General features: G+C 53.7%; 1 protein-coding gene across 1 annotated transcript in view; it reads right to left on the reverse strand.

The window, feature by feature from the left end:
- The window catches only part of TRIOBP (TRIO and F-actin binding protein), a 76,762-nt gene that overhangs the window by 23,901 nt on the left and 25,545 nt on the right, over positions 1–27,316 (reverse strand). Inside the window, exons 9-14 of the mRNA XM_006890217.1 lie at positions 24,202–24,381; positions 17,536–19,867; positions 12,443–12,557; positions 10,598–11,668; positions 7,315–7,392; positions 5,195–5,332 (exon numbers count right to left, since the gene is read on the reverse strand). Of these exons, the coding sequence (XP_006890279.1) occupies positions 5,195–5,332; positions 7,315–7,392; positions 10,598–11,668; positions 12,443–12,557; positions 17,536–19,867; positions 24,202–24,381 (3,914 nt within the window). The remainder of the gene's footprint in view (positions 1–5,194; positions 5,333–7,314; positions 7,393–10,597; positions 11,669–12,442; positions 12,558–17,535; positions 19,868–24,201; positions 24,382–27,316) is intronic.

A 27,316-nucleotide genomic window follows, 5' to 3' on the forward strand; every position in this document is an offset into this window, starting at 1 on the left:
ACTTCACCTCTCCACACCTCAGTTTCCTCTTCCGTTAGAAGGGGGCAGGTAGCACCGGAGAACCTCATCTGGCGAAAAGAGCCTGGCAGGCACCCAATGGTCGGGGCAATCACCCTCCCCCAGAGCAGGGAGCCCACAGATGCCAGGGCATGACTGACTCAGCTCCTGCCCCCACCCTCCCTGCCAGAAAGTCCGCTGATGACAGGAAGGGCTCACCGGGAGGGAGCAGGATGTGTGGAGGCCGAGGAAGTCCAGGCAGCATCAGGTCATCCCAATCACGGGGTCAGGGGCCCTGGGTGCCACACCCCCTAGGAGTCCAGCCCACTCAGCACACCATTCATTTGAGAAGGGGTTACAAACATACATATTGTACACCTTGGTCATCTTCCTCCAGGAAGGCCACCAGGCTTTCAGTACTGCTAAGCCACTAGCCTGACATCAAAAACAACCCCGCTCCTCCCGTCTAAGTACATGACTGATCCCCAAATGAAAGGGGCTACTCTTCCCTCGTCATTAAACTCAAAGTGACCAGTAAGTGATCAACTCACTCCATGCCTGTTTGTCTCACTAGGAAATAGGGACAAGAGTGACTTAAGTTGTGAGGTTCAAAAAGGCACAGGTACTGATGGAGCTTGGGCACCGCGCATTCCCAAGAGAAAACAAATTCCTCCCACCGAGTCCCTGGGAAGCAGCCCGCCTCCCCAGCACACGCCATCCCCCCACCCCACCCAGGCGCTGCAGAGTGGCCAGCACGGAGGGCACAGTATCCACCACTTCAGTGGTCCGAGAATGGGCTCCTGGGCGGGGGGCAGCCCCTCCTCTCCACCCCACCCATAGAGCGGGTGGGCTGTCTCCCCAGGCTCAGGTCAGCGTGACCAGGGAGCGCCCCACCCAGCCACAGGCGAGAGTCCAGCCACATCAGGCCCAACCACCGGCCAGGACCCCGTGGAGCCCCTAAGCCTGGCAGTCTCGGGGGAAATCCCAGAAGGGCCACCCCAGATCCATCCAGAACTGGACCCAGCAAAAGTGAGGCAGGCTGCCCCGGACTGTCCTCTCCTCTCCTCGGGGTGGCCAGGCTGCTGGTGCCCGGGCAGCTAGAGGAAGAGGTTACGGGAGGTGAAGCAGGTCTGCTCGACCTCAGGCTTCGGGGTCACCCCGAGTTCCGGCCGAGATCTACCCCTGACTCCGGAAAGTGGGGAGGGGACTGTCTCGGTCCAGCCCCGGGTCCACGGTCTCCAGTTCGAGCCGGGGGCGCGGAGGGACTCTCCCCGGGGGGCACTCACCGTCATGGCGGCGCCCCTGGGCGGCGGCCAGAGGCAGGAAGGTGAAGGGGCTCTCGGGCCGGGCTCAGCGGCGCGGGAATCCCGCTGCCGCCGCCGCTCCTCCGGCCCTGCCCTTCCCCGGCACTGCCCCGGCCCCTTCCATCCGCCCAGAAAACTTTTTTTTTTTTTTTTCAAACTTCCTGGGAGGACCCGGGCCAGCCAATGGGCGGCGGGGAAGCCGGGACAAACAGCAGCGGGGGCCGCAGCAGGGCCAATGGGAGGGCGCAGAGGGCCAGGGGCGTGGCCCAGAGGGGGCGGTCCCTGTGGATGGGGCGGGGCCAGCGGCAGGGTAGGGGGCGGGCTCTGGCGGGCTGGGCGCGCAGGGAGGAAGGAAGGGCCGGCGCGCAGGTGACTCCGTCCGGCCGGTGCGGGGTGGGGGCGGCCGGGCCGGGCGTGGCCTGCGGCTGCCCCAGGATCGCTCCCCGCTTCATACCGACGGGCCGGTGGGTCCACAGGTGCGCACGGACCTGGGCAAACCCCTGGTTCATTGGATTCCTCTCGTAGAGTTCCTCTTGCTACCTGCGCAGTCGAATTGCGTCCTCATCGCAGACCCGAGAGGGAGGTCCCCTTGTCCCGTTTTAGTAGTGAAAACAGAAGTTTAGACAGATGTGGCCATTTGTCCAGGGCCACACTGTAAGAAGAGATGGGATCGCTAACACATAAGCCGCTCACAAAGTGAGGTCAGCTTGAGTGGTGGCCAGAGTCCCTTCCAACCCTTGGTGTCTAGAGAACTCCTTCATGGCTGTGATCTTTCAGGAACAGGTCGCAGGCCTTGCTTACAAGGCACTCTCGGGTGGGTTTGAACTGCCAGCCTTTTACTTGTGTGCTATCGAGTCGGAACCGACCCATAGCTGACCCTCAAGAAGGTTTTCAGAGGCAGTAAAGCCACACGGGAGATTACCCATCCTCTCCAGCACAGCAGCTGGTAGATTTGAACCATGTGCCTTTGGGATTACAGCTCAGCTTCTTAACCACTAAGCCATCAGAGCTTCTCGTATTCAAATAGTTGGGGTACTTGGGAATAACAGAGATTGTTCCGATCCCTTTACAGAGGAAGTGACGGTTGTGAGAGACTGGATTATCTAGGTCCCACAACCCTCAAATCCGTCATTAAATTCATGTGGATTCAAATCACACAGTGATTCAAAAGCTGCCGCTTTCACTTAATCCATCTGTGCCTCAACTTCCTCTTCTGTATGATGGGATAATGATAATCCTGTTACCTGATGGGGTTGCTGTGAGGAGTAGGTGTTAATTCAAGTCCACACTCACATATACACATATACAACCCTCTTTATCCCTAATTAGCTGAGTGGGAGGGCAAAGGAGAGGCTTGGGATAATTGCCATTTTTGTTATTCTGTCATCTCAATTTGACCCAAAAGTCATGGCTAATGTAACTATAATTATTGTCCCCAATTGACAGATGAAGAAATGGAGGCCCAGAAAACTGAAGTTCTTTCTCTGCATTCCCTTCCAGGAGTCACCCCACTACCTTGAGGAACAAGGCCAAGGACAGCCCTCATCCTTTAGACATTGGCTTCCTGGCACCTCGTGCTAAGTTTCCCAACCTTCTCCTCAGGCAAGTCTTTCTGGGAGGGAGTGGACAGAGTTCCTCACCTGCTGCCACCGTGCAGCCCAGTGGCCGGGCCCCTGACAGCATCTGCCACCTCTCTGGTGTCTCTCCCTGGGACTCTCCTGCTCGCACCCTCAGCCAGGGACCTGACTACCCTGCTCAGGGCCCTTCACTAAACCAATGCTAATCCATCACCTGCCATTTTGTCCACCATAATTTGACCTCCAGGCTGCCTGTCCTCTGACACACGCATTTTACAGGGAAAGGGAAGCCCAATGTGGATGACCCGGAAGTCCCCAATAAGCCAGATCCACATGCTGTTCTCGGTCCTGTCTGGAAAACTTCCCTTCCGGCACGCGCGCTCGCACTGCACACACACACACACACACACACACACACACACACACACAGACACACTCACACACACTCTCTCTCTCTCTCCTTACCTCCCTCATTCCCTCCCTTCTCCTCCCCTTTCTCCAAATATTTGTTTCCCTGGAAAATTCCTCCTCAGCTTCAAGTCCCCGTCCAAAGGAAGCCGAAGTGCCCCCAGCATACTTAGTAGCTTCTTGAGTAATGCTCCCTGCCATCTGACCCTTTGGCTCTCTGTATCTGTTCATTTCCCCTCTAAAGTGATGACTGTGCTCTGCTCTAGTCCTGTCCAAGTTCACCCTCAAGGTATGAGTTCCTGTGTTGCAGGGATGGAGCATTTTTTGTCTGTATATCTGAGGCCAGCTCAAGCCTCGGGTCCATATAGGTCCTGGCCCATACAGTGGGTCCTTGGAGCATGGTTGAAGAAATGAATGTACAAATGAAAGAATGACTCCTTAGCCACAGCCAGCCCTGCACAACAGAGAAGGTACTGCCTCAAAGGACCCAGGAGTAAATTATTAAACTAGCAAAGCCCAGAGCCAATAAACTTTGGGATTAGCCAGTCTCAAGGTGTGACCAGCAAGACTGTGAGGCTTCCTGGCTCCTGGGATCAGGCTAATTGTACACCCCAGCCTATAGGAGTTCCAATCTTCAGTCCCTAATTGTCCTCATTTCCATATGAAAGTTGCTGTAGCCTCAGTTGCCACATCTGTCTAATGGGAGGTTCTCAGAGTGCAGGGAGGGCTTCAGAGAGCTCAGGGTGCTGGCACACCAAAGGCCCCCAGCTCTGAGATCAGCCAGGGCAACAGTCAAATCTCAGCTGTGCCCCTTCTCCCCTCTGTGACCTAGAACACGGAACGAGTGACTTTTCCTCTCTGAGCTTCATTTCCTCCTCAGGGAAAGGGGCCTGGTGGTGATAATTAAAGGCAATGGGACGTGCATGGAATGGGTACACAGTAAGTGGTCAATAAGTGCTGCTGACTGACACTACGGTCCTGGTTCCTGAATCCTTTCTCCCACTTTCCTTCCACCCAGGGACTTACCTGCCCCCTCTTGCCAGACCTGCTTCATTGTGGTGAACTTTAGTTGGTCTGATAAGGTAATTCCAGCTCTAGGCCTTCCAGGTCCCACCCTGCCCTGATAACCCTGTTTGATCACTCTTGGCATGCCTTAAACTTCTGGAAGAATAAGGAAATTACGAGGCAAATGGTGATGTTCCAGTTTGGAGCAGCTCTTTTGAGCATCCTTCTCTCATTCGCCGGCCCCCTTACACCCCAGCCATGTGTCCTCAGACAAGGCATCTCACCTCCCTGTGTCTTATCTGTAAAATGGGTATACTGTCTGTCCCTAATGGGCTGAGCCTACTGCTGAACCCAGAGACAACCACACTCAGTCAAGAGGGGGCCTATCACTGAGAGATGAGACTGGCCCCCCAAGAGTCAGCCTGTGGCCCCTGGAGAGGGCGAGGCTGGGAGGCCACTCTCAGTATGTGATGAGGGTGTGAGGGGGCGAGTCGCAGCTGCCACCCCTCCCCACCGGAGAGGAAAGCCAGGCCCAGAGGCCCGAGTGTTTACCACACTCTGGGCAGGCAACAGTTACGTAACGCCAGATGTTTATGAGACTGGCTCAGGCCCAGGTCTGAGACATGCTTTGCAGTCCCAGTGCCCCTCACAGCTCCTCCCCCGTGGGGCTGGTGGTTGCCCAAGATCTCCACGCCCCCTCATCCCCAACTTCACGGTCAAAGTGGGAAGCCCCTCTCTCGAGGGGCCTTAGGAGCTCAGCTTTCATCTCCCTTTTCCGAAGGCACCCCCAATCCCTCTTCTCAACCTCCCGCCCAGGCTCCCTCCTCTACCTAACTCCAGCCCCTTCCCTTCCTTCCCCTGCTCTACCCCCTTGACCCTCGTGTCCCCCTGGAGCCAGCCTACCCTTTGCCAACTGAGGACCCCCAAAGACAGCAGGTACGGATTGAACAGCGTGGGCCGGTCCCCGGGCATCCGCCATGAGGTCACCAGTCGGCCCTTGAGTGGGCTCCCAGCCTTGCCCTCTGCTGGCCTCTTGTCTGCCTGTTAAACAGGGTCCAGTGTTGGCCCCCAGGTGCCTTTGTTGAGGTAGAGGCGTCCCTGAGGCAGCCTCCCCGGCCCATTTTGCCCTGCCCTGCCCTGCCCTGCCCTGCCCTGCCCTGCCCTGTCCTGCCCAGCACATGGGCTGGACTCTTTCCTCTCCTCCTGCTGTCAAGAGCTCCTTAGCTCACACAGCCCTGGGCTGGCCAGCAGGGCTCAAGCTTAAGCCCTGGGGGCTGTGCTCCACCCTACAGTTAAAACACAATCATGGGGGGTGGGGTAAGGGTGGACAACTGGGCTGTGTTTGGGGCTTGCAGATGGTTCAAAATTGGGCTGGAATAGTTAAAGATCTAAAGCTCTAACGTGCAGATACAGATTTGCGGTCACTCTGGGACTATCTAAGGCATGGGCACTGTGAGCCCGTCTCCCGCTGGCAGCCAAGGGCTCATACAGGAACCCCTTAGCCCTGACTTTCTCATCTGCCTTCCTCGCTGTCCTCTGCCACGGCCTGGCCTAGAGGCCACTAGATCTGTGGCCTCAGCTTAAGTCGCAGACCACCTAGAACTCTCCATGGCAGAACCAAAAATGCACCCCTTCTTGGAGACACCCAGGGAGAAACTAAAGCCAAGTCACACAGCAGGTTGAGGGGAGACAGGAATCCAGAGATTATGCGGAGGCAACGTGGAAGCCTGTAGCACAGGGCGGGGAGGGCGTTGGGGGAGAGTGACATCACATCCCCTACTTCAGGCCTGACCACCCAGTGTGTAACCGTCCCCCCAGGCTGGGCTCCATGGCAGCACTCAACTTGCCCCTGACCCACAGCCAGGCACACAGAGCTGGACGCTACAGCACATGGGTGTGAACAAAGAAATGAGCGGGGCAGTTGTCATCTGTGTGCAGGGGTCACCTGGGAGGAGGGTTGCCGTGTTGCTGTGTTGCACAGGCCCGTTTCTGTGCAAACCAGAGGGGACCCCTGGTTTCCTCTTTGTACACAAACCTCTGGCTCCAGGAAGTGTGAAGAAATCTCCAAGAAAGAGGAAGCGCAAAGTTGCCAGAGGCCCTGCGAGGGCTGGGAGCTATGTTAGCGATCAGAGTCCCAGGCCCCTTCCCCATTCCACTGACGGAAAGACTGACCCACAGAGTAAGAGGTCAGGGCAGAACCAGGAAACAGGGTGGTTGGTAGGAAGCCGAGAGAGTGCTGGCTGGAGGCCTGAGCTTTGGGCGTGTGGGAGGTGTGGCCTGGGAAGCTCCGTTTCCCTGCCCCTTTGTCCTCCTGTAAAGCGGACTTGGGGTCCACGGACCTGCTTGGGCTCCAGGTTACATGACAGGTGTTCTTCTCCCATCACACCTGGTTTCAGGAGGATGCATGGGGTATAGGGAGGCAAGGAAAACAACCCCAAATGGCCAGGGTGGATTTTCCCTGCCTCCTGTGGCCCTCAGCTCTGATCTCACCTCTCAGGAGACTGTGATGAGAACAGTCTGTTTGGCAGGTCGAGGGGAGGGTGGGGCTGAATCAGAGCAGCCCAGCTGCAGCCAGGCCTCGAGCAGCCTCTGTGGCCCCCCCACCCCACTGCTGCACGCAGCTCGAGCCCTGGCACCACCTCAGCCCTTTTGGAGGCTTTCAGGCCTTGGCTCCTAGAAGTCCTGCCCTGAGCTGGCCTTGAAGAACTGGAAGGACTGGGTCCTCAGAGACCAGCTGGGCCAACGGTCATTTAACAGCCAAGGTTCGAGACTGTGGGAAGAACCTTATCAGGCTGGCTCAGCAGGTTAGAAGCAAAGCCCTGAGATTCTGTCCCCAAGGATCATGCAGTCACCGGACCCCAAAGCAGGACACTCTGCTGCCAAGCCCTCTCCAAGGCCCCTCTCATAGACACAGATGCTGTGAGGACCCCCCACCCCCACCCCGAGCTCATGGGAGGAACTCAGCCCGCCTCCAACCTGGCCACCCTTCCCCTCCCCACACACCGTGCCCATGACCCAACTACCGAGTCTGCCTGCTTCTGGTCACTCAGTGAGTCTTGGCTTCTGCTTGGTTCTGACTCTTCAGGCTCCGCTGGCTGGAACTAGAAGAAAGAAAGAAAGCAGCTTGGCCCAGGTCCGTCCCTCTGTCTACATTCTAATCCGCTCTTCATGTACCACTCGCCAACATCCATTTAATAGCCAGTCTTGAGCAGCCAACCAGATCGTCCATTCATCCACCTGTCCATCTCTCGAACATCCATCGTCCATCATCATACTGCTCATCCATTCTCCCTCCATACATCCAGCATCCATGTGACCTTCCCCATCCACTCATCCATCATCCGTCTCCTCATCCTTCCAACGTTTAATTAATCCATACAACTTCCGATCATCATATTCCACCCAACACTCATCCCTCCATTTGTTCATCGCAATCCACATCAATCCTTTATCCACCATGTAACTTCTGTTCATCTTCCATTAATCAGTTACCCATCTGTCATCCATCCCTCCATCCATCCTAGTACATAATCTATGACTCATCATAAACCCAGCAGCCAGCTCAACTTTCACTGACTTCTTGCATGCACTGTGTATCCACATAGTCCCTGATTAACATCCCCTGAGCTGACCGAGCCCCTCTTCTGTGCCAGGACCCTGAACCAAAGTACCCATAAAAGTAGGCACAGCTCCCGTCCTCATCCCCCTCTGGGAGCTCCTGTTTCTATGGGACAATCCAGTGTAACCAGATGGAGGAGGGCAGAATTTCCCTGCCCAGAGTGGGGGACAGCAGTAGGAATGCACCAGGAAAGGGTGGCTGTTCAGGGAGGACTTCTCAGATAGGGGTACCATCTATGACTTGAAGGCTGAATGGGGGCTGGAGGGATGAGAGGGACAAAAGAACTTTCTGGGCAGTGAGAACAGCCTGTGGGGGGAGAGAGATGTGTGTGCACAGCCTGGCAGCCGGAATGAAAAGTCTGCAGTGAAGGGCAGTCAGGGGCCTGGAACGCCATGCCCAGGACGGTCCCAGAGGGTGAGTGGCCCAGGCAGGACTTGGTGGAGGCCAGCTGTGGCTTGCTTTAAGTTTGTACTTGCATCTGTTTTATCATCTGTGAAATGCTCTGAACACCTGACATTCCCAAGTCCTCCCAAGACACCAGCGCCTAATCTCCCAGAGCCCCCCTTGGGTCCCACCATGGAGTAACTCCAGCTGAAGCATCTGGTGGCTTTCCAGCATCCCTGGGACACAGACTCATGTCCTCCCTGGGCTATCTGCGGGACCCCCAGCATCCCTAGCAAATCTGCCAGCAACTGGCTATCTGGGCCCTGTGGGCTCAGCGCTGCATCTGAGCTGATTAGAGGCTAAGATGATAAAGGCCACATGCAGGGAAAGGAGCTTGGGAGAAGCAGTGACTGCTAACTGAAAGGTCAGCGGTTCAAGTCCACCAGCTGCTCTGTGCTGGGAGGATGTGACTATTAGCTTCTATAATGATTTACAGCCTTGAGAATTCTATTGGCTAGTTCTACCAAAACCCAGAAACCTGCCTTCTGCAGGAGTTCCAACTCATAAGCACACTCTCTCAGGTTTCTAAAGCTGTAAATCTTGATGGAGGAGACTGCCCACCTTTCTCCTTCAGCTTGGCTGAAGGATTTGAACTGGCGACCTTTCTGTTAGCAGCCCAGTATGTTACATTGTACACTGCTCCACCAGAGCTTCTTTGAGTCAGTTCGCCTCTGCCTTTTGTTGTTGTTGTTGTTGTTATTGTGTGCCACTGAGAGAGAACAGACCCAGAGCTGACTATCTGGAGAGTTTTGAGAGGCCGTAAATTGCCCAGGAGGAAACTGCCTATCTTCCCGCAGAGGAGCTGGCGGGTTCGAACCTGCAAGCCTTGGAGATTGCAGCGCAGTTCCTTATAACTAGGCCACAGAGCTCTCTCTGTCTTATAGGGTCGGAACTAACTCAGTGATGAGTAACATAGATGAAGTGAGTGGTTTTCAACGCTGCCGCAGGCTCCAGGGCTTCGGAATGCAGGGCTAAATGCAAGAGCCTCGTGGCCCGTGCTGTGGTCTCATGTCTCACTAACAGGTGCTAGGAGTCAGAGCCTCAGTCTCCTCATCTGTACAAAGGGGCTAATGACAACTCTCTCCTTTCCCTGTGAGATACATACGGCAAAGCCCCAGGCCTGGCACGTGGTGTGTCCTATGCATGAAAGCTCTTGCCATCTAGGGAGCAGGTGGCATTAGACTGAGCACTGACGAAATGAAGTCTGACTGAACAAAAAGTGCCCCTCAAACCACCCCACTGGGGCCTTTCAGGGAAGTAGATGGTCCTGTTTTATAGAGCGAGCCTGAAGCCGACATCCAATGCTGTGTCCCTGTGGGTCACATGGCCCTGGCGCCCAGCCTGGCTCCACTGTAGCCCCTCAGAGAGCTGCTCTGAGCACTGAGGCAGCACTCAGTACCACTGACATGGGGACCTTGTCTCCTGGACAGAGGCCCCCGGCCAGGCACTGGCTGACTCTGCCCTGTTCCCTGTGCCTAGGGTCCACGCAGCCCGGGGAGCATGCGGGCAGCCTCTTCTCTTTGCTGTGCCAGCTTGGAGCTTCGGGAGGCAGAGGGAGGTTCTCAGCCCTCGAGGAACTTGGAATACACACTTTGGCCACAGTCCCAGGCAGTGTCCGATACTGGTTACTGGAGACTGGACGAGCCAGGCATTGTGGGGCCAGGAGGGAGGTGAGAAGGCTCTGGCCAGAACGCTGAGCAGACCTCAAGTCCACACTTGCTTGCTCCAGACTAGCTGTGTGACCTTGGACAAGTGGCACAGCCTCTCTGCTTCTCCAGAAACAAGCAATGCCGTTCTCATCAGGTGACAGTGGAGATTGTGGCAATGCTGTCAGATGCCCACAGGTCGGTCCTGACTCGGAACAGCCTAACGTGACGGCAGGGAACTGCCCCTCAGGGTTTTCAAGGCTGTCATCTTTACGGAAGCATATTGCCAAATCGTCCTCCCTTGGAGCCGCTGGGTGGGTTTGAACCGCTGACCTGTCAGTTAGCAGTCAGACACTTACCCACTGTGCAACCAGGGCTCCTAGCTGTGGAAACTAAATGAGGGCAGGGAAATACAAGAAAACATTGAGACCAGAGAGTGCCACCTGAGACAGATGGAGAACCGGCCTTGGTGGGTCATGTCAGGTCCTAGTGGGTGTGCAGGGCTCAGGAGGGGACAGTCACAGGAAGAGCTGTACAAGAAGACTGTCCAGTACAGGGTAGATCTATCAGCTGCCCCCGAGAATGAGGTGGACTTACCTTCTGCTCCGGCGACCCAGGGTCCTCCTCAAAGCTTGTCTTCTCCAGCTGACTCTGCTCCTCCAGACCTGCTACTGTCAAGCTTTCTGGTCCACTGGTCACTTTGGTCTTTGGCCACTGGGTGGAGGTACAGGCAGGGCTGGGCGGCTGGGCCGGGCTCTGGGGCCACTGCTCAGGGCTGTGTCCGTTGACTAAGGTGGCTTCGGTCCAGGCATCAGGCTGGCTGTGTGGCTCTGGCTCCGGGACATCTTTTGGTCCTGCGGGACCCACCTCTGGCCCTGAAGACTTGGCTGGGCCACCCCAGTGCCCAGTGGTGTCCCTGTGGGGTAGCCGGGCCTGCAGGAGCTCCAAAAGGCCTTCCCAGGCCAGCCGGGGCAGATGGGCTGCAAGGGGCAGCTCGGCCAGGCGGGCCCAGGCCCCCTCTCTGGGAACCTGGAGCAGACTCACCAGGTCCCTCCAGTCAAAGTCAGGCCGCCTCTCAGGACCTCGCGAGTGGGGGTCTGCACCCTCTGCCCGCCAGCCCTCAGCGCCAGGAGTCTCCGGGGGGCTCACGGCTGGGTGGGAGCTGGCCAGCTCTGGTAGACTGCCCCAGCCCCTCTGGCCTGACCTCTCGGGGGGTTTTTGCAGCCCATTACTGGGGAGACCCTCCCTTACCTCTGACTGCCGCCCCCAGCTCTCAGATTCCTTGGGAGGACCCCTGCATGTTCCCTCAGAGGCCCTGGAGGCCCCCAAAGAGGACTCCCCAAGTCCTGACCAGCCCCCAGGACCTGGAGCCTCCTCCTCCTGGCTGCTCCAGTCCCTCTCTGGGTGTCTGTGAGGGCCCTGGGACCCCAGAAGCTCTTCCTGGCTTTGCCAGCCCCCTAGAGGCTGCTTCAGGCCTGCATGGCCACTCTTAGGAGGTCTTTCTGTCCTTCGATCCATCTCAGAAGTTCTGGCTGACGTCCTGGGGGGCTGTGAGGACCCCTGGAGCCGACGGTCTCCCTCGGGGCGTCTCTGGGGGCTCCTGGCAGGAGGGGCTTCTGCTCGGCTGCGCCTGGCTGGTTCTGCCTGCTTCGGAGGGGGCTTGGTCACCTGAGGATGAGGAGGCGGGTGAGGCTCCAGGCTCCAGGCCCAGGGCTGGGTGGCCTCTGTGTGGACCCCTGGGCGAGGCCATGCTTCATTCTCACCACAGCCAGACTCGGAGCAGGCAGGGAAGGACATGGGCTCCCCTCTCAGGGGCCCCCCTCTTCTCTCTCACTCACTTTCTCCAGTCCCAGAAACAGATCTGCAAAGAGCTCCTCACTTTCAGGGCTTCCCCACCCCCATGAGATCGATTCCAGCCTCAGCTATCAGATGCCTGAATTTCTACCTCCCACCACTACTAGCCAGTCCCACTGGGCCAGGCTCAGCCTCCCGGAGCCTCTTCAGAAAGCCACATCCCCACCCTGGAAAGGCAGCCCGGAGCTGGACTGAGGCGGCTTTTCCTGCCAGAGTGGGGGCAGCGTGGAGGGGCTGTCTTCAAAGGGGTAGTTGGAGTCCATGCAATTTTGCCAAGAGCTGCTGGCCTGTGAGGAGCAGGGTGGCTGGACACCCGTGGTTGGGGCTTCAAAACCACCCCCAACCCCTTGCCACTGAGTCACCGCCAGCTCATAGCAAGGTTGTCAGTCTGATGATCCATCTTCCTCCCATGGAGCCGCTGGTAGATTTGAACTGCTGGCCTTTTGATTCGCAGTCCAGTATGTTACCACTACACCAGGGCTCCTTTGGACTACATCATAAAGGACCTCCCTTCCCAGGACCCTGCTGGCCCCTGGAGGTGGGGAGAAGCCAAGGCCCGCCCCTTGGGGGGTGAGGAGGGGGGCTCACCTCCCTGCTGAGGGCAGGGCTGGACTGTCTTCGGAGAAGCTGGCTCTGACCTTGGCCGGGCCTCTGCGACTGCCCCTCGTCTCGGGCCTGGAAGGCCCCTGGTGCCTCGGACTTCCTATGAGCAAACGCAGCCGCCCCTCTGAGGGCCCTTGGGACTGCTGTCCCCCCCTCCGGGCACCCAGTTTCTCTGCACCCACCCCCAGCGGGTGGAGGTGAAGGAGATCCGGCTCCCTACATGAGGGCTGTCCCTCTTGGAGGCTGTTTCCCCTTCTGAAAAATGGGATGGTCAACATAAACTTGGTGATGAAATGAGATACAGGGGAGGGGGTGTGGTGTCAGGTCTTGGCCATGGCTGCCTCCTCCTCTGAGCACTTCCTACTACTGACCACTACCCAGCAGGGCTCCCGCCCGCTCCCAGACAAAGGTTAGACTGGTCCTTGTGGGAATGCAGATTTAGTGAGCACGTGCTTTGTACCAGGCACTGTGCACTCATAATCAAACAGCAAGTATTTCTTTATTGAGTGCATCCTATATTCAGATGCCAAGTATTTGGTACACACTATCTCATCTTAACCACCGAAACCCATGAGGGGGTACTGCAGATGCAGAACACCAGAATTATGTGTCCCGTTCTCCCATTCTTTTTTTTTTTCCCCTGCCCTTTTCCTGCTCGTATGGGAAGTTCTTTTTTTTTTTAAATTTTATTATATTATTGTGTGTGTGTGTGTACCATCAAATCAGATGTGACTGGTACAGGAGGAGATTGTCCCTCCTTCTCCAGCAGAGCATCTGGTGGATTTGAACCATGCACCTCTGGGATGGCAGTACACCTTCTTGCCACTAGGCCACGTATGGGAAGTTCTGAGCTGCTCAGAGCTCCATTGCCCCCACTCCACCCTCAAGCTCTAAGTTTCTTAGAAGAAGTAGTCAGAATGCTCCTTAAGAGTGAGCATGGGGGGAGCTCTGGTGGCCTAGTGGCAAGAAGCTGCATTACAATCCCAGAGGCGCACGGTTCGAATCCACCAGATGCTCTGCCGGGGAAGGAGGGACAATCTCCTCCTGTACCAGTCACATCTGATTTGATGGTACACACAAATAGTAAAATAAAAATAAAAAGAGTGAACATGGCCAGACTCATCTCTTGGACATGTTAACAGGAGAGCTGGTTCCTAGAGCAGGCCACGAAGATGAGCTGCAGCAAAGGGCTCTCACACAGCAGGGATGGCGGGAGTAGAACCACGCAGTGTTTGTTCTGTGGGACTGACGGCTGCGATGGGTGGTCAGAACGGACTGAATGGCATCTAACAAGAGCAACAGGGCTAACCAACCGAATTCCAGCCCTTGGCTTCGAAAACACCAGGCCGTCTGTTGCTCCAAGAGCTCTTAGTAAGATCAAAGTGTCTCTCGGCCCACACCCTTGGAAAAGTCAACACACAGAACTGCCCAGGCGAACATTGCTTCTAACACAAGCCAGGCTTCAGGCATCATTGCCACCATCTGGCAAACCTCTAACCTGTAAAAAGCCTCGAGTTCGAGTCAGATGTCTTGCTTAATAATTGGTAGCCACAGTAGTTAATATTTAACGTGGCGTCTGTGTTTGTTGGAATGCAAGTAGCTCTTTAGGCAAATAGAACCTGGGTATATCTCTCCTCTCTCCAAAGGCCCAGCCACTCAGCAGGCCCTGAGTTCAACGGGATTTCAGTCTGACTTCCTCCTCACCACAGATGGGCCTGTGCCTCTGGGTTGAATCAAACCTACGGGAAGAGACACTGGGATAGAAGCCCTCGTGTTGAGTCGGACACGAGCGGACAAAAAGCGAGCGACAAGGACCATCTCCTGGGGCCTCTGCAGTCAGCCTCCTGACAAGCACACACGCTGCAACTCCAGAGTCTCCAACAGCGAAAAAACGCAGGCTTGGGCTTTGCTGGTATTGATGTCTTAGGTCTTTTCCTAAGCATTAGAGGTGGAGCCACAAAGAATCAGAGGGGTTTTAGCAGTTTTGTGTTGGTTCAGAGTGGAGTTCGAGTTTTCTACTCCGGAGTAAGTATTGCTAGTTTGAAGCATGTCTGGTCAATCTGCATTGAGGTGAGTGATATTCCTGGCACTCTGAGGGCCCAGGTCTGCTGGGTGTCTTCCTCAGAACTGGTGGGGAGGAGCCTCCAGGAAGGAAAGACCCCAAGCAGGATGAGCTGGACAGGCTGCCCCAAGGGAGAGGAGAATGGTGTGGGGATGAGGACGGGATTCCTGGTGGAGGTGGACAGGCACGTACTCTCTTTGGAATGGGTGCACCTTCCATACCAGCTCCAGCTTTCTCAATGATGTAATCATTTCTCTGAGGTTATCTCCTCCAGGGGACCAGAGAGAAGGCTGGAGGACTCTGGGCCCCTTAGGGAGACCCCAGCTTTCCGATGCTGAAGCAACAGCCTCTCCTGGACCACCTACCCGTGAGGGTGGGGGCCTGACCACATCAAGGATGGCAGAGGAAAGGAAGCACAGATGGGCTCCTTGGCCTCCAGGGGACACTCAGGAACAAAAATTGTCCAGTCTCACAAAGGTAAATGGCATTTGGAACCAGTACTTTTTTTGAATTTAATACCAGTACCAGTTGCCAAAGGCTGATATATATTTTTTTCTATTTTTTTTTGTGTACCGTCAAATCACATCTAACTGGTACAGGAGGAGATTGCCCCTCCTTCTCCAGAAGAGTATCTGGTGGATTCGAACCGCTTATCTCTGGGATTGCAGTGCAGCTTCTTGCCATTAGGCCACCAGAGCTCCCTCAAAGGCTGATTTTTTTGAGAAGCAGTTCACCAGGCCTTTCTTCTGAGGTGCCTCTAGGTGAACTTGAACATCCAGCTTTTCAGCTAGCAGCCCGATGTGTAAATCATTTATTCCACCTAGGGATTCCCTTTTGACTTTCAGAAACAATACACTTCTATGTTTCCAAGAGAAGAGATGGCAGTGGCTTCTAGGGGGGGGATATTAAGTTACCAAGCCGAAACTCTTAACATTTTTATTTGATCATCTTTTAAGAAAAGGTCCGCGCTTGGCTACAACAATGCTGACAGAGTAAATGCTCAATAAATACATGTTGAGTAAATAAATGGGGAGCTTCTAAAGCAAGCCTCTACAACCACCCTGGCATAAGAACACAGAGGAGTGAACGAAGGAGTAAACAAAGCTAGTTATCATCAAGTTGCTGATGACTCGCTGTGGCCCCACTTGTGTGAGAGCATCATGCACAAAAGCCTGTTCAATGGCTGGCTTCTTTAGAACTGGAGTGCCAAGCCTTTCTTCCAAGGCACTTTTGGGTGGGCTCAAACCTTTAACTTTCCAATTAGCAACAAAGCACGTTAACCATGTACACAACCAAAAGCCTACACAGATGCTTAAGGTATAAAAAAAAGTCCTTTTCAGAGGACTAACGGTTTCCTACTTGGAAAAGGTGCCATACAAGTGAGACGTTTCAATTACTCTGTGGTTACAAAACCTTCGTTAAAAGGTAAACAGTCTTCAAAAAGAGTAAAAGAAAATGTATGGGAATAACAATAATAATGGCATGATTATGAAAATAGACATATTCTTGCTTTCTAAAAGAAGCTATTTCTGTAATAGTTATCCCAGTAAGAAGGGGAAAAAAATTAGCTCTGTGTTTTTAAAGACTTTCCTGTGTCCTGTCCATCCTGAGTTATCAGATCAAGTCAAAGGCATGCTAGTCGACTTCCAACAAAACCTGAAGTGAAGCCCATTGCCATCGAAGTGATGCTCGATCACATTTCTGAGGCGGCAAATCTTCACGGGGGGAGACTGTTCAACTTCCTCCCTCAAAGTGGCTGGTAGATTTGAACCACTGACCTTTTAGTTAACAGCCCAACTCTTAAGCACTGCACTGCACTGCACTACTAAGGCTCCTTCAGAGCAAAACTAGTTGCTAGGGGCTGTCGAGTCAGAATCAACTCATACTTGACCTTCCAGTGGATTTTCAGAGTCATACAGGAGGAAACTGCCCATCCTTCTCCCGTGAAGCAGCATGGATTCGAACCCCATGCCTCTGGTATTGTAGCTCAGCTTTTTACCACTAGAGCTCCCTAATGACCATCAAAAGATCAAAGAAAGAATTGTACCCATGCTGGAGACTATAACGTTTTGTTGCCTGGATAATACAGGGATTGACTGCATGGGTTTCTCTTGCAGTTTCAAATCCAAGAGAAAGCTGGCTACAGGGTCAACACAGAGGAGGCAAACTATTATGTGGTCCTATAGCGTGAAGGCACTGTGGTGATGGGTTAATTGGTAAACACAGTACACTAAACTTCATCGAATTGAGTGCTTATTCTAAGCCTAATTCTTTTATTTCATTTTGCTTGGTCTCTCTGACCAGCTCTGACCCTTGAAAATCCCTGAAGGAGTGAAAATTAAATCGCAAACACGCAGCTCCATCCTGACCTGCCTGTCGTAGCTCGTGGCACTGCTGACCACGGAGGCTCACCAGACCCCTGGCCTCAGGCCTTGTCACCATGCCCTAGGGACAAACATCTAATTTCCAAAAAGCCTGCAATCCTGTGAGCTCTCCTATTCACAATACGTGCTCAGGCCACATGCTGACATTTTCTGACAGGCCCAGGGGCCCGGAGTTATCTTTGCCAGAGCAGGAGAGAACCAGGAACATCGGCCTCTTCTCCACAGTCAAGGTCTAAACAAAACACACCTGTGGCTCTAGATAAACCACAGGACCTGGGAGTTGAACCTCATGGGAAGTTCTCCCCATTTTACAGATAGGGAGACTGAGGCCCAGGTAGCTAACCATGCTTTACCAGATCACACAGGTTGGTGAATAGTTCTGACGCAGGATTTGAACCCAGCCTGCCTGTCTCTGGTCTACCTTATTAGCCACTAAGCTATTTTACTTAATCCTAAAGAAGGAAAAAGCGAACAAGTGGATGGAGAAATGGAGATGAAATGACTTGGCTAAGGTCACACAGCCAGTAAATGACAGAGCAGGGATTTGACCTCTGGCAACTATTCCACCCAGCCTGTCGCTGGCCAGGGCACCTCGTCCCCATCCCACCTGGCCGACCCCGCCCTGGGCTCACCTGCGCTCTTGCCCGAAGAGGCGCTCCACCTCTGCTCGGCCAGGGCTGCGGGTTCGGCCCCCGTTGCTGCCCTGCGCCTGGGGCCCTGGCTCCCTCTGTGCCAGCCTCCTGGGCGGGGGCAGGTCGGCCAGCACGGTGTACTCCTCCCTCTCCAAGTTGTGCCTGGTCTCCCCCGGGGGCACTGAGCCCCGAGAGCCCCCCGAGCTGCACGGTGGAGGTGAGAGGGCCAGGAGCGCCAGGTCACTGGGTGGGTGGCGAGGTGGGGAGGAGGCCCGGGGCGCATCCCGGTGCCCAATGCACACGTGTGGAGGCAGCATGAGGGCACCGTGCAGAGAGTCAGTGGAAGGGGCCAGACTTTCCAGACTGGCCCCAGGGGGGTCCTGGAAAAACAGAGAGGGCTCGGGGGCCTGGCGTGGGGGGGATGAGAAGTAGGGTGCGTCCCGGTGCCCGATGCACACAGGGGTGGGGATATGGGGGGGCTCGTGCAGAGAGTCAGTGGAGGGAACTAGGCTCTCGGTGCTGGCCCTGGGGAAGTCCTGGAACAAGAGGGAGGGCTCTGGGGCCTGGCGAGGTGGGGAGGAGGCCCGGGGGGCATCGCGGTACCCAATACACACGAGTGGGGGGAACTGGGGTGGATCATGCTGGGGGGACTGATTCTCAGTATCAGATGTGTCTGGAAGGAAGGGGAAAGGGTCAAACTGGGCATGGCGGGGAGGCGAGGAAGCCCGGGGGGCATCCCGGTGTCCGATGCATACGGCAGGTGGCATATAGGGGAGCTCATGGTGGACAGACTCACTCTCAGCTGCACGGGGGTCGGGGAAGAAGGGGAAGGGGTCATGTTGCAGATAGCGAGGTGGTGAAGAGGCCCGAGGGGCGTCCCGGTGCCCGATGCACACGGCACACAAAGGCTGGGGGGGTTCGGAGGTCTGCGATGCAGCTCGGCTAAGGGGGTACAGAGGAGAGGAAGTCCGAGAGCCACCGTGGAGTCCCGGGTTATGGGCAGAAGAGGTGGCCCGAGCTGGGGAGCTGTGCTGTGCAGGGCCAGAGGAGGCCTGGCCTGGATCCTGCTGGGCTGCTCTGGAGGGAGAAGAGGTCTGAGGCCTGTCCCCTTGGGTCGGCCGAAGGGCAATGGACGCCCAGGGCACCTCACTCTGCTTGGCGCGAGACGGTGAGGAGGTCCGGCCTCCATCGCTCTGCGTCGGCCGGAGGGGGAAGGCAGCCCAGGGGATGTCTTTGTTGGTCCGGTGTGGCGAGGAGTTCCTGGGATTGGAAGTCCTGGGATTGTTTCGTTGAGCAGACCGATGGGGGGAGGCCGGTCCGGGGTTGTCCTGTTGGGGGCAGCACCGAGGGGAGGAGGTGCCAGGGTTGTCCCGCTTGGAGGAAGATGAGTGTGGGTTACTCTGGGGTGTGGGAGAGCAGTGTGGCTTGTCCCGCGGGGTCCCAGATGTTCTGGGGTTATCTCGTGGAGGGCAAGAGGTTTTAGGGTTGTCTCGTGGGGCAGAAGGTCTGAGGCTGTTCTGTTGGGTACAAGAAGCTCTGGGGTTGTCTCGCTGGGAGGCATGGCTCGGAGAAGAGGTTCTGGGATTGTCTCTTTGGATACAAGAGGTTCTAGGGTTGTCCCGTTGGGTGGTTCGGGTGGGAGAAGAGGTTCTGGGGTTGTCCCGCTGGGTGGTTCGGGTGGGAGAAGAGGTTCTGGGGTTGTCTCTTTGGGTACAGGATGCTCTGAGATCATCCCTCTGGGTGGTCCGGCTGGGAGAAGACGTTCTGGGATTATCTCTCTGGGTACAGGATGTCCTGCTATCATCCCTCTGGGTGGTTCGGTTGGGTGAGGTGGCTCTGAGATTATCCCTTTGGGCATAGGAAGTTCTAGAGTTGTCCCGTTGGGGGTTACGAGCAGGAGAAGGATTTCGGGGGTTATTCTGACGAGTTGAAGAGGTTCTGGCATTCTCTTGTTGGGTGATCCTGGAGGGAGAAGAAACGTGAGGATTGTTTCTCTGGGTGGAAGAGGCCCTGGGATTGTCCCGCCGGCTGGTTCTGGAAGGAGAGGAGGCTCTAGGGGTGTCCTGTGGAGTGGCTGAGGCTCTCGGGGTGTCCCGCTGGGTGACTCGAGCAGGAGACGAGGCTCGGAGGGTCTCCCGTTGTGGAGCAGAAGCCTGGGCAACATCCCGCTGGGCAGTGCGCTGGGGGAGGGAAGCCTGGGAGAAGGTGGCACTTCGAGGTCCACTCTGAGGGGTGGAGGGAGCCTGGGTTGGCACCGAGCGGATCTTCTCCAGGGGGAAGTTCCCGCTTTCTCCCCGGAGCTTCGCCCAGTGCTGTCGTCCGGAGCTGGTGTCTGGAGAAGAGAAGAAAGAGGGGTGAGGCAAGAAGAGGGGTGAACCACTCCCACAGCCGCTGACCTTTCTTTGTCCCCGGGACAGATGATCAGGGCAGACCTCATCATCCAGACCAGGTGGCCCACCTCTCTGATCAAAGCCAAATAGCAAAGGGCTGGAGCAGGAATTGGGTTTGAGAACAAATGACACAGAGTGGCTGGGCTCCAGATCTCGAAAGTGACACAGTCTGAAAGTTTGTGGACAAATTACAGAAGAAGCACACACAGAGAGACTTTGACAATGACTCCTGTAACCCCAGAGAGGGAACCCCACAACAGCTACCTTGCAGCCTCCCTGCTTCTGGTTCTACTTCTAGATGTCAAGAAAGTCCTTCAAGTTCTTCTAATGAGCCCCTTTCACATGGAAGGCTCTGGAAAGTTCCTGTTCCTTATACCCTCCAAAGGTCCTGGGATTGTCCCACGGGGCACAGGCTCCGGGGTTTTCTTGCTGAGTGGCTTGTTGGGGAAAGACGTCCTAGAATTGTCCTCAGCTCAGACCAGGATCTGGGCTGGGAGAGGCTTCGTGGTTGTGTAAGGCTCAGCGTGTAAACCATGAGAACTCGTGTGAACAAGACACACAGGTGGGTGGCATGCACACTCCGGTTTAAGAAGTGCTGAGCTAAGGGAAGAATGACGCAATTGTCCTAACAATGGCCCCTTTACAACACCCACCCCAGTGACCCGATGATGACCTCGGTGTTACCCGCCACCCCCTCAATCCCTTGGTCCAAGCATATGTTGGCAACCCTCTGCGCTCCCACCCTGGGCCGGAGCTTCCGAAGAGAATCGAGAAGTATTCATCTAGAAGGATCTCTCCTACGTCATTTCTTCCATTCACTAGCTACTTGACATTCTAGAGCAAATTCCAGAATCTCTTCTGATATCCATTTGGGTTTTTTCTTTCTCATCGTCTTAATGACAAACATATCCCAAGTTATTGTTGTGTGCCATTGAGTCAGAATCGACCCATCGCCAAGCCTCCAGCAGCTTTTCAAAGGCAGTTTTTGTTTGGCTGGTTTGCCCCCCCCTTTTCTTTTCTTGTTGTGTACCATAGAATCAGATCCAACTGGCACAGGAAGAGATTGCAGCAGAGGATCTGTTGGATTCAAACCACGTGCCTTTGGGATTGCAGCATCAGAGGCAGTTTAATTGCACGGAAGGTGGTTTTGCACATCCTTCTCCCTCGGAGCAGCAGTACAGCTCTGACCACTAGGCTGCCAGAGCTCCTGGTGCAATCCCACTGTTGTTGGTGTTGTTAATTATTGTTATGTGCCCTCGAGTTGCCTGCAACTCATAGCGACCCTCCTATGCACAATAGCTCTGAACCCTGTCCTATCCTGAGCCAATCTCACTGTCTTCAACATACCTGCCCCTATTACCCCCGTCCCTGAGTCAATCCATCTCGTCCAGGGTCCTTCTCTCCTGCATTGTCGTTCCACTGTTCCAAGGATGATGTGTTTCTCCAATGACTGATTCCTCCTGGCCACATGTCCAAAGTACGTAAGATGGAGCTTCAAAATCCTTGCCTCCAGAGAACAACTTGGTTTCCCCCCTGTTTGTTTTCTTGGCGGTCCATGGTATGTTCAGTACTCTTCTCCAGCACCACAACTCAGAGGCATCAATTCATTTTCTGTCATTTTTGTTCACTGTCCAGTTCTCTGGTTCATAGCAAGTGATGGCAAAAACCATGGCCTAGATCAGGAACACCTTAGTCTCCAGTCTGACATCCTTGCTCTTCAGCAATCTGGAGAGGTCCCTGACAGCATACCCCATAACCATCCTAAAATATGTTTCCAATCTGTCTGTCTCTTCCACTGTCTCCCCACTCCAATCCTTCCTCATCTCGTCTCGATGGTCACAACAATCCCATCCATGAATTTTGGTCTTGAGGACATGGTTCCATCTAGGAGATAATCAGGCCACCCAGGCTTAAAACTTTCTAGGGCAAGAAGAGGAAGACCAAAGAAACGGCCACAGATTGGAGAAGACTAGGGAGACATTGGGGCTCCGGGGCCCTAGTGGTAAGAAACTGCACTGCAATCCCAAAGGTAAGCAGTTCGAATCCATCAACTGCTCTACAGGAGAAGGATGAGAAATCTCCTCCTATTCGATTAACTGCTTCTGAAAACCTGTCGGATGGTCAGCTATTCATTGGCTCTGACTCTACCGTACACAACAACGAGGAGACACTAAGGTTAGAATATGCATGGGATCCTGGCTTTGAATGACGTCTATAATTTCATTAATGGTATTGTACCACCATTAAGTATCTGCATTTTACTCTGTGTACTATGATTATCTCAGAAGAAAGATGTGGCAGTCTTCAGCTGTCAGAATTATAACCTTAAGGGAGCTCTGGTGGCCTAATGGCAAGAAGCTGCACTGCAATCCCAGAGGCTTGTGGTTCGAATCCACCAGATGCTCTGCTGGAGAAGAAGGGACAATCTCCTCCTGTACCAGTCAGATCCAATTTGACCGTGTACACACACACACACACACACACACACACACACACACTCTATAACATTAGAAACCATATTGTTGTGTACTGTAGAGTCAGAACTGACCCATACCTGGCCCTTCAGTGGGCTTTTCAGAAACAGTTCATCACACAGGAGGAGAATGCCCATCTTTCTCCCACAGAGCAGCTGATAGATTCGAACTGTGTACCTTTGAGTTGGCAGCACAAGTCTTTACCACTAAGCCACCAGAGCTCTCTTAGAAACCTGCAGCTGTTGTTGAGTACCATCGAATTGTAACCAACCCACAGCTGACCCTCCGGCAGGTTTTCAGGGGCAGTTAATAGCATTGGAGATCACCAATCCTTCTCCCACAGAGCAGCTGGTGTGTTTGAACCATGTGCCTTTGAGATTGCAGTGCAGCTTCTTACCACTAGGCCACCAGAACACCCTATAGAAACCTTAGAGTCCCTATATGACATGGATTGAGTAGTGTGTCCTCAAAACACGTGTCAATGTGTCTAGACAGGGTCTCAGTGTGATGTGTTCAAAGGCCTAACCTCTCGGAGGCAGTCATTCCCTGTGATGTGATCTGAGATGTGATCAGCCAATCAGGTGTAAGGGGATCAGTGGGAGCCTTGATCTGATGTAAGAAGGGTTTCCCTGGGGTGTGGCCTGCATCGCCTTTTGTGTTCTAAGAGATCAAAGGAGAGGAGTAAGCAGAGCAGAGAGGCACCAGGAAAGGCCAGGGGAGGAACACATCCTTCAGACCAAGGTCACTGCGCTGGGAAGATCCTCGATGACACAGTGGAGGCCAAAACATACGATCTCCAAGCCATGCTGGCCTGCAGAGGCCGAAGATGACAAGGATTTCCCACCAGAACCAACAGGGAGGGCTGGCACCCTGAATCTGGACTTCTGGCCTCCAGAACAAAAAAGTCAGAGGATGAATTGCTGATTGCTGAGGCTGTGTCTGCAGAACAGCCCTAAATACCTAAGACCATGGGGTTGATGGGCACTGGGGCTGATGGGCACTGGGAGGTTGATGGGCACTGGGGTTGATGGGCACTGGGAGATTGATAGGCACTGGGAGGTTGATGGCAGTGGAGAATCCAAGGGAGGAGATTCTCTACCACCTTGATAATTTTTAACCTCTGATGTATAAACACTATTTCTTCAGGGGTCTCTGACCCCGGGTGAGAAGCTGGCAAGGTGCTGCACAGTCTGGTCTTGGCCCCCAGGCCATCCCAACCTTCCTTCCTGAGCACTGTCTCCCCAGCTCCCTCTCCCTTGAGTTCCACAAACACTTCCCCCACTCCAGGTGCCCTGCACCTCCTGTCCCCCCACCTGCAGCACTCTCCTGCTTCATGTGGCCAACTCCTTCTCATGTACTGCACTCTGTTTCTACGTCCCCTCCGCAGCCTGCCGGTCGCCTCCCTGTTCACTTGCCCTCTGCATCTGTCTGTCTGATCACCCTCTGAGGAGTTCTGTCTGGGTAGGGCCTATGCTTTCTTGTTTTCCACCATATCCCTTGGATTCAGAGTCCTGCTTACCACACAGTAGGTGTGCCTTGAGCACGGGACCTGTCTGAGATGTTGTCTGTCTATCACCACTCCCAGTGACTCGTAGTTGGGTTGGTGTCCCCAGTTCAGCTACAGACTGGCCCCATTCACTTTTTTTTTTAAGTTGTGATAAAGTATACCTAACAGCCCTTTCCTCAGTTGCCGCTAAATGCTCGGTCCTTCCGCAGAAGCTAAGACCACTTTGGGGTGAGGCCCTCACTTCATCCGGTGACTAGGACCGCGTCCAGCAGCCTTCAGCCTAACACCACCGCACTATGGCCTCCATCTCTGAGCTCGCCTGCATCTACTCGGCCCTCATCCTGCACGACGATGAGGTGACCGTCACGGAGGATAAAATCAATGCCCTCTTTAAGGCAGCCGGTGTGCATGTTGAACCTTCCTGGCCTGGCCTGTTTGCAAAGGTCCTGGCAAATGTCAACATTGGGAGCCTCATCTGCAATGTGGGCGCTGGTGGACCTGCCCCAGCAGCCGGGGCTGCACCGGCTGGAGGACCTGCCCCCTCCTCTGCTGCTGCTCCAGCTGAGGAGAAGAAAGTGGAAATCAAGATAGAAGAATCTGAAGCATCTGATGATGACACAGGATTTGGTCTTTTTGACTAAACTCCTTTTGTAATATGTTCAATAAAAAATCCTGAACTCTTGAAAAAATATATACGTAACACATGGGAAAGTCTGCTATTAGGGACCTCTCCAAAGTACTGAAGAGCAATGGTGTCTCTCTGGAGACTAAGGTGCGTCTGATACAGGCCATGGTCTTTGCAATCACTTGTTATGCATCAGAGAGTTGAACAATGACCAAGGAGGATAGAAGGAGAATTGATGCCTTTGAGCTGTGGTGCTGGAGAAGAGTATTGAGGGTACCATGGACTGCTAGGAAAACAAACAGATTTGTCCTGGAAAGAGTTAAACCGGGTGGCTCCTTGGAGGCAAGGATTCTGAGGCTCTGTCTAACATACTTTGGACATGTTGTGAGGAGAGACCGGTCCTTAGAGAGGGACATCATGCTTGGGAGGGTGGAGGGACGGCGCAGGAGAAGAAGGTCCTCTATGAGGTAGATTGATTCAGTGACTGGGATAATTGGGATGGGAGTGTCAGAGACGGTGCAATTGGCACAGGACAGCGGAGTTTAGGGCTGTTGTACATAGGGTCGCTATGAGTCGCAGGCGACTCGACGGCACATAACAACAACAACATAAAAATGATCATTTTAACACTTTTTTACGTGTACATTCCTGTGACACTACTAGTTACATTCAACCATGTTGTGCAACCAATACCTGTCATCATCCCAAACAGAATGTACGCACCCCTAATCAATAACTCCACTCCCCCAGTCACTGCCACCTCTTATCCATATTCTGCCCCTGTGCTCTAGACATTTCACACAACTCAAGATCATTGCCATGCAGTTGATTCTGACTCCTAGCTGACCCCTCAATGGGTTTCAAAGGCTGTAAATCACATGGGAGGAGATTGTCCACCTCTCTCCCGAGGAACCACCAGTGCATGTGAACCTGTGGAGAAAGGAATCATTTCATCATCCATCTGACAGCACGTATCAGAACCCCACCGCCCTTTATGGCTGAATTAACACTCCACTGTGTGGACAAACGCGTTCTGTCCTCTCTCATCTCTTGGTGGGCACTTGGGTTGTTTAGTGTAACACTGGTACCTGTATCTGACTGAGTTGCTCCTGTCATTTCTTTTAGCTATATACCCAGATTTTCACTGGCTAAGAATATTGAATAGACGACAGAGCGCCAGAAGAACAAATGGATCTGTCTTGGCGGAAGTACAGCCAGCGCGCTCCTTAGAAACAAGGATGTTGAGGCTTCATCTTACCGACTCTGAGCACATCACCAGGAGGAACCAATCCCTAGAGAAGATAATCCTGCTGACAGAGCAGTGAGTGAAGGAGGGGAGATCCTGAACGGGCTGAGTGATGCAGTGACTGCAAAAATGATCCCTGCTGATACCAGACGGCACAGGGCAGCAACAACAACAGGCGTAGGAGTGGAGTTTCTGGTTCGTCTGAGGACTAAGGTGCATCTGATTCAGGCCATGGGTTTTTTAATCACTTGCTGTGCTGCTGAGAGCTGGACAGTGAATACGGATGACAGAAGAAGAACTGATGCCTTTGAGCTGTGGTGTTGGAGAAGAGTACTGAATATCCCATGGACTGCCAAAAGAACAAATAGGTAAGTCTTGGAGAAGGTGCAGCCAGAGTGCTTCTTGGAGGCAAAGATGATTAAACTTCGCCTCACATACTCTGGGCACGTTGTTATGAGAAGGTGGAGTGGTGGTGAAAGAGAGGAATACCCTCAACTGGTTGGATTGACACAGTGACTGTAGCACTAGGATTTTGTATGTCAAAGATTATGAGGATGGTACAGGATAGGGCAGGGTTCAGATCTGTGCTTCATAGGGTCGCTATTAGTCGTACTCGATTTGACGGCACTTAACAACAGGTTGAAAAAAGAATTGATGCCTTTGAACTGTGCTGTTGGAGAAGAGTGCGGAATACCCCTTGGATTGCTAAGAGAACAAAGTGCACCAGAGTGCTCCTTGGGAGCAAAGATGACAAAGCTTCGTCTCACATACTTTGGGCGTGTTGCTAGGAGAGGCTATTTCTTGGAGAGGGGCATCATGCTTGGAAAGGTGGAGGGTTGATAAAAGAAAGGATGACCTCAGAAAGATTTGACACAGTGACTGCAGCAATGGCTCAAGAATGTCAGAGATGGTGAGGGTGGCACAGGGTAGGACAGAGTTCAGATCTGTTGTTCGCAGGGTTGCTATGAATCAGATTCAACAGCACCTAACAACAACAACAAAGTTAAAAGAAGTGAAGAAAAGAAATCTGAGTTGCAATACTGAAGGTTTCTAAAGGCAAAATCTTGAATGATTCAGGAATCATCAAAAGAAGGTAGAAAGAATACAGTCACTGTATCAAAAGAATTGGTTGACATGAATCATTTCTGGAAGAAGCATATGATCAAGAGCCAATAGTATAGAAGAAAGAAGTTCAGGCTTCATTGGAAGTATTGGCCAAAAATAAGGTACCAGAAATTTATGTAATGCCAATTGACATTTTTCAACCAACAGACATAGCTCTGGACAGGCTCACTAGTACATGCCAAAGAACTTTGGAAGACAGCTACCTCACCAGCTGAATAGAGAAAAACAAATATGGAAGAGATCCACATTTGCTTCCATTCCCAAAAAATGTGTTCTAGCAAAATGTGGGAATTATCTCAACGATTTAGATCCTCCCAGAAGAGCTGTGGGTGAACATTAACATTACTGGTAAGTATATTCATTTTCTACTGGACACAAGAACCTACTATTTGGTCCTAAAAGCCTTCTGAGGTC

This window comes from Elephantulus edwardii, unplaced genomic scaffold (genome assembly GCF_000299155.1).
Source record: "Elephantulus edwardii isolate Elephantulus edwardi_28Jun2011 unplaced genomic scaffold, EleEdw1.0 scaffold00086, whole genome shotgun sequence".
Taxonomy (NCBI): Eukaryota; Metazoa; Chordata; class Mammalia; order Macroscelidea; family Macroscelididae; genus Elephantulus; species Elephantulus edwardii.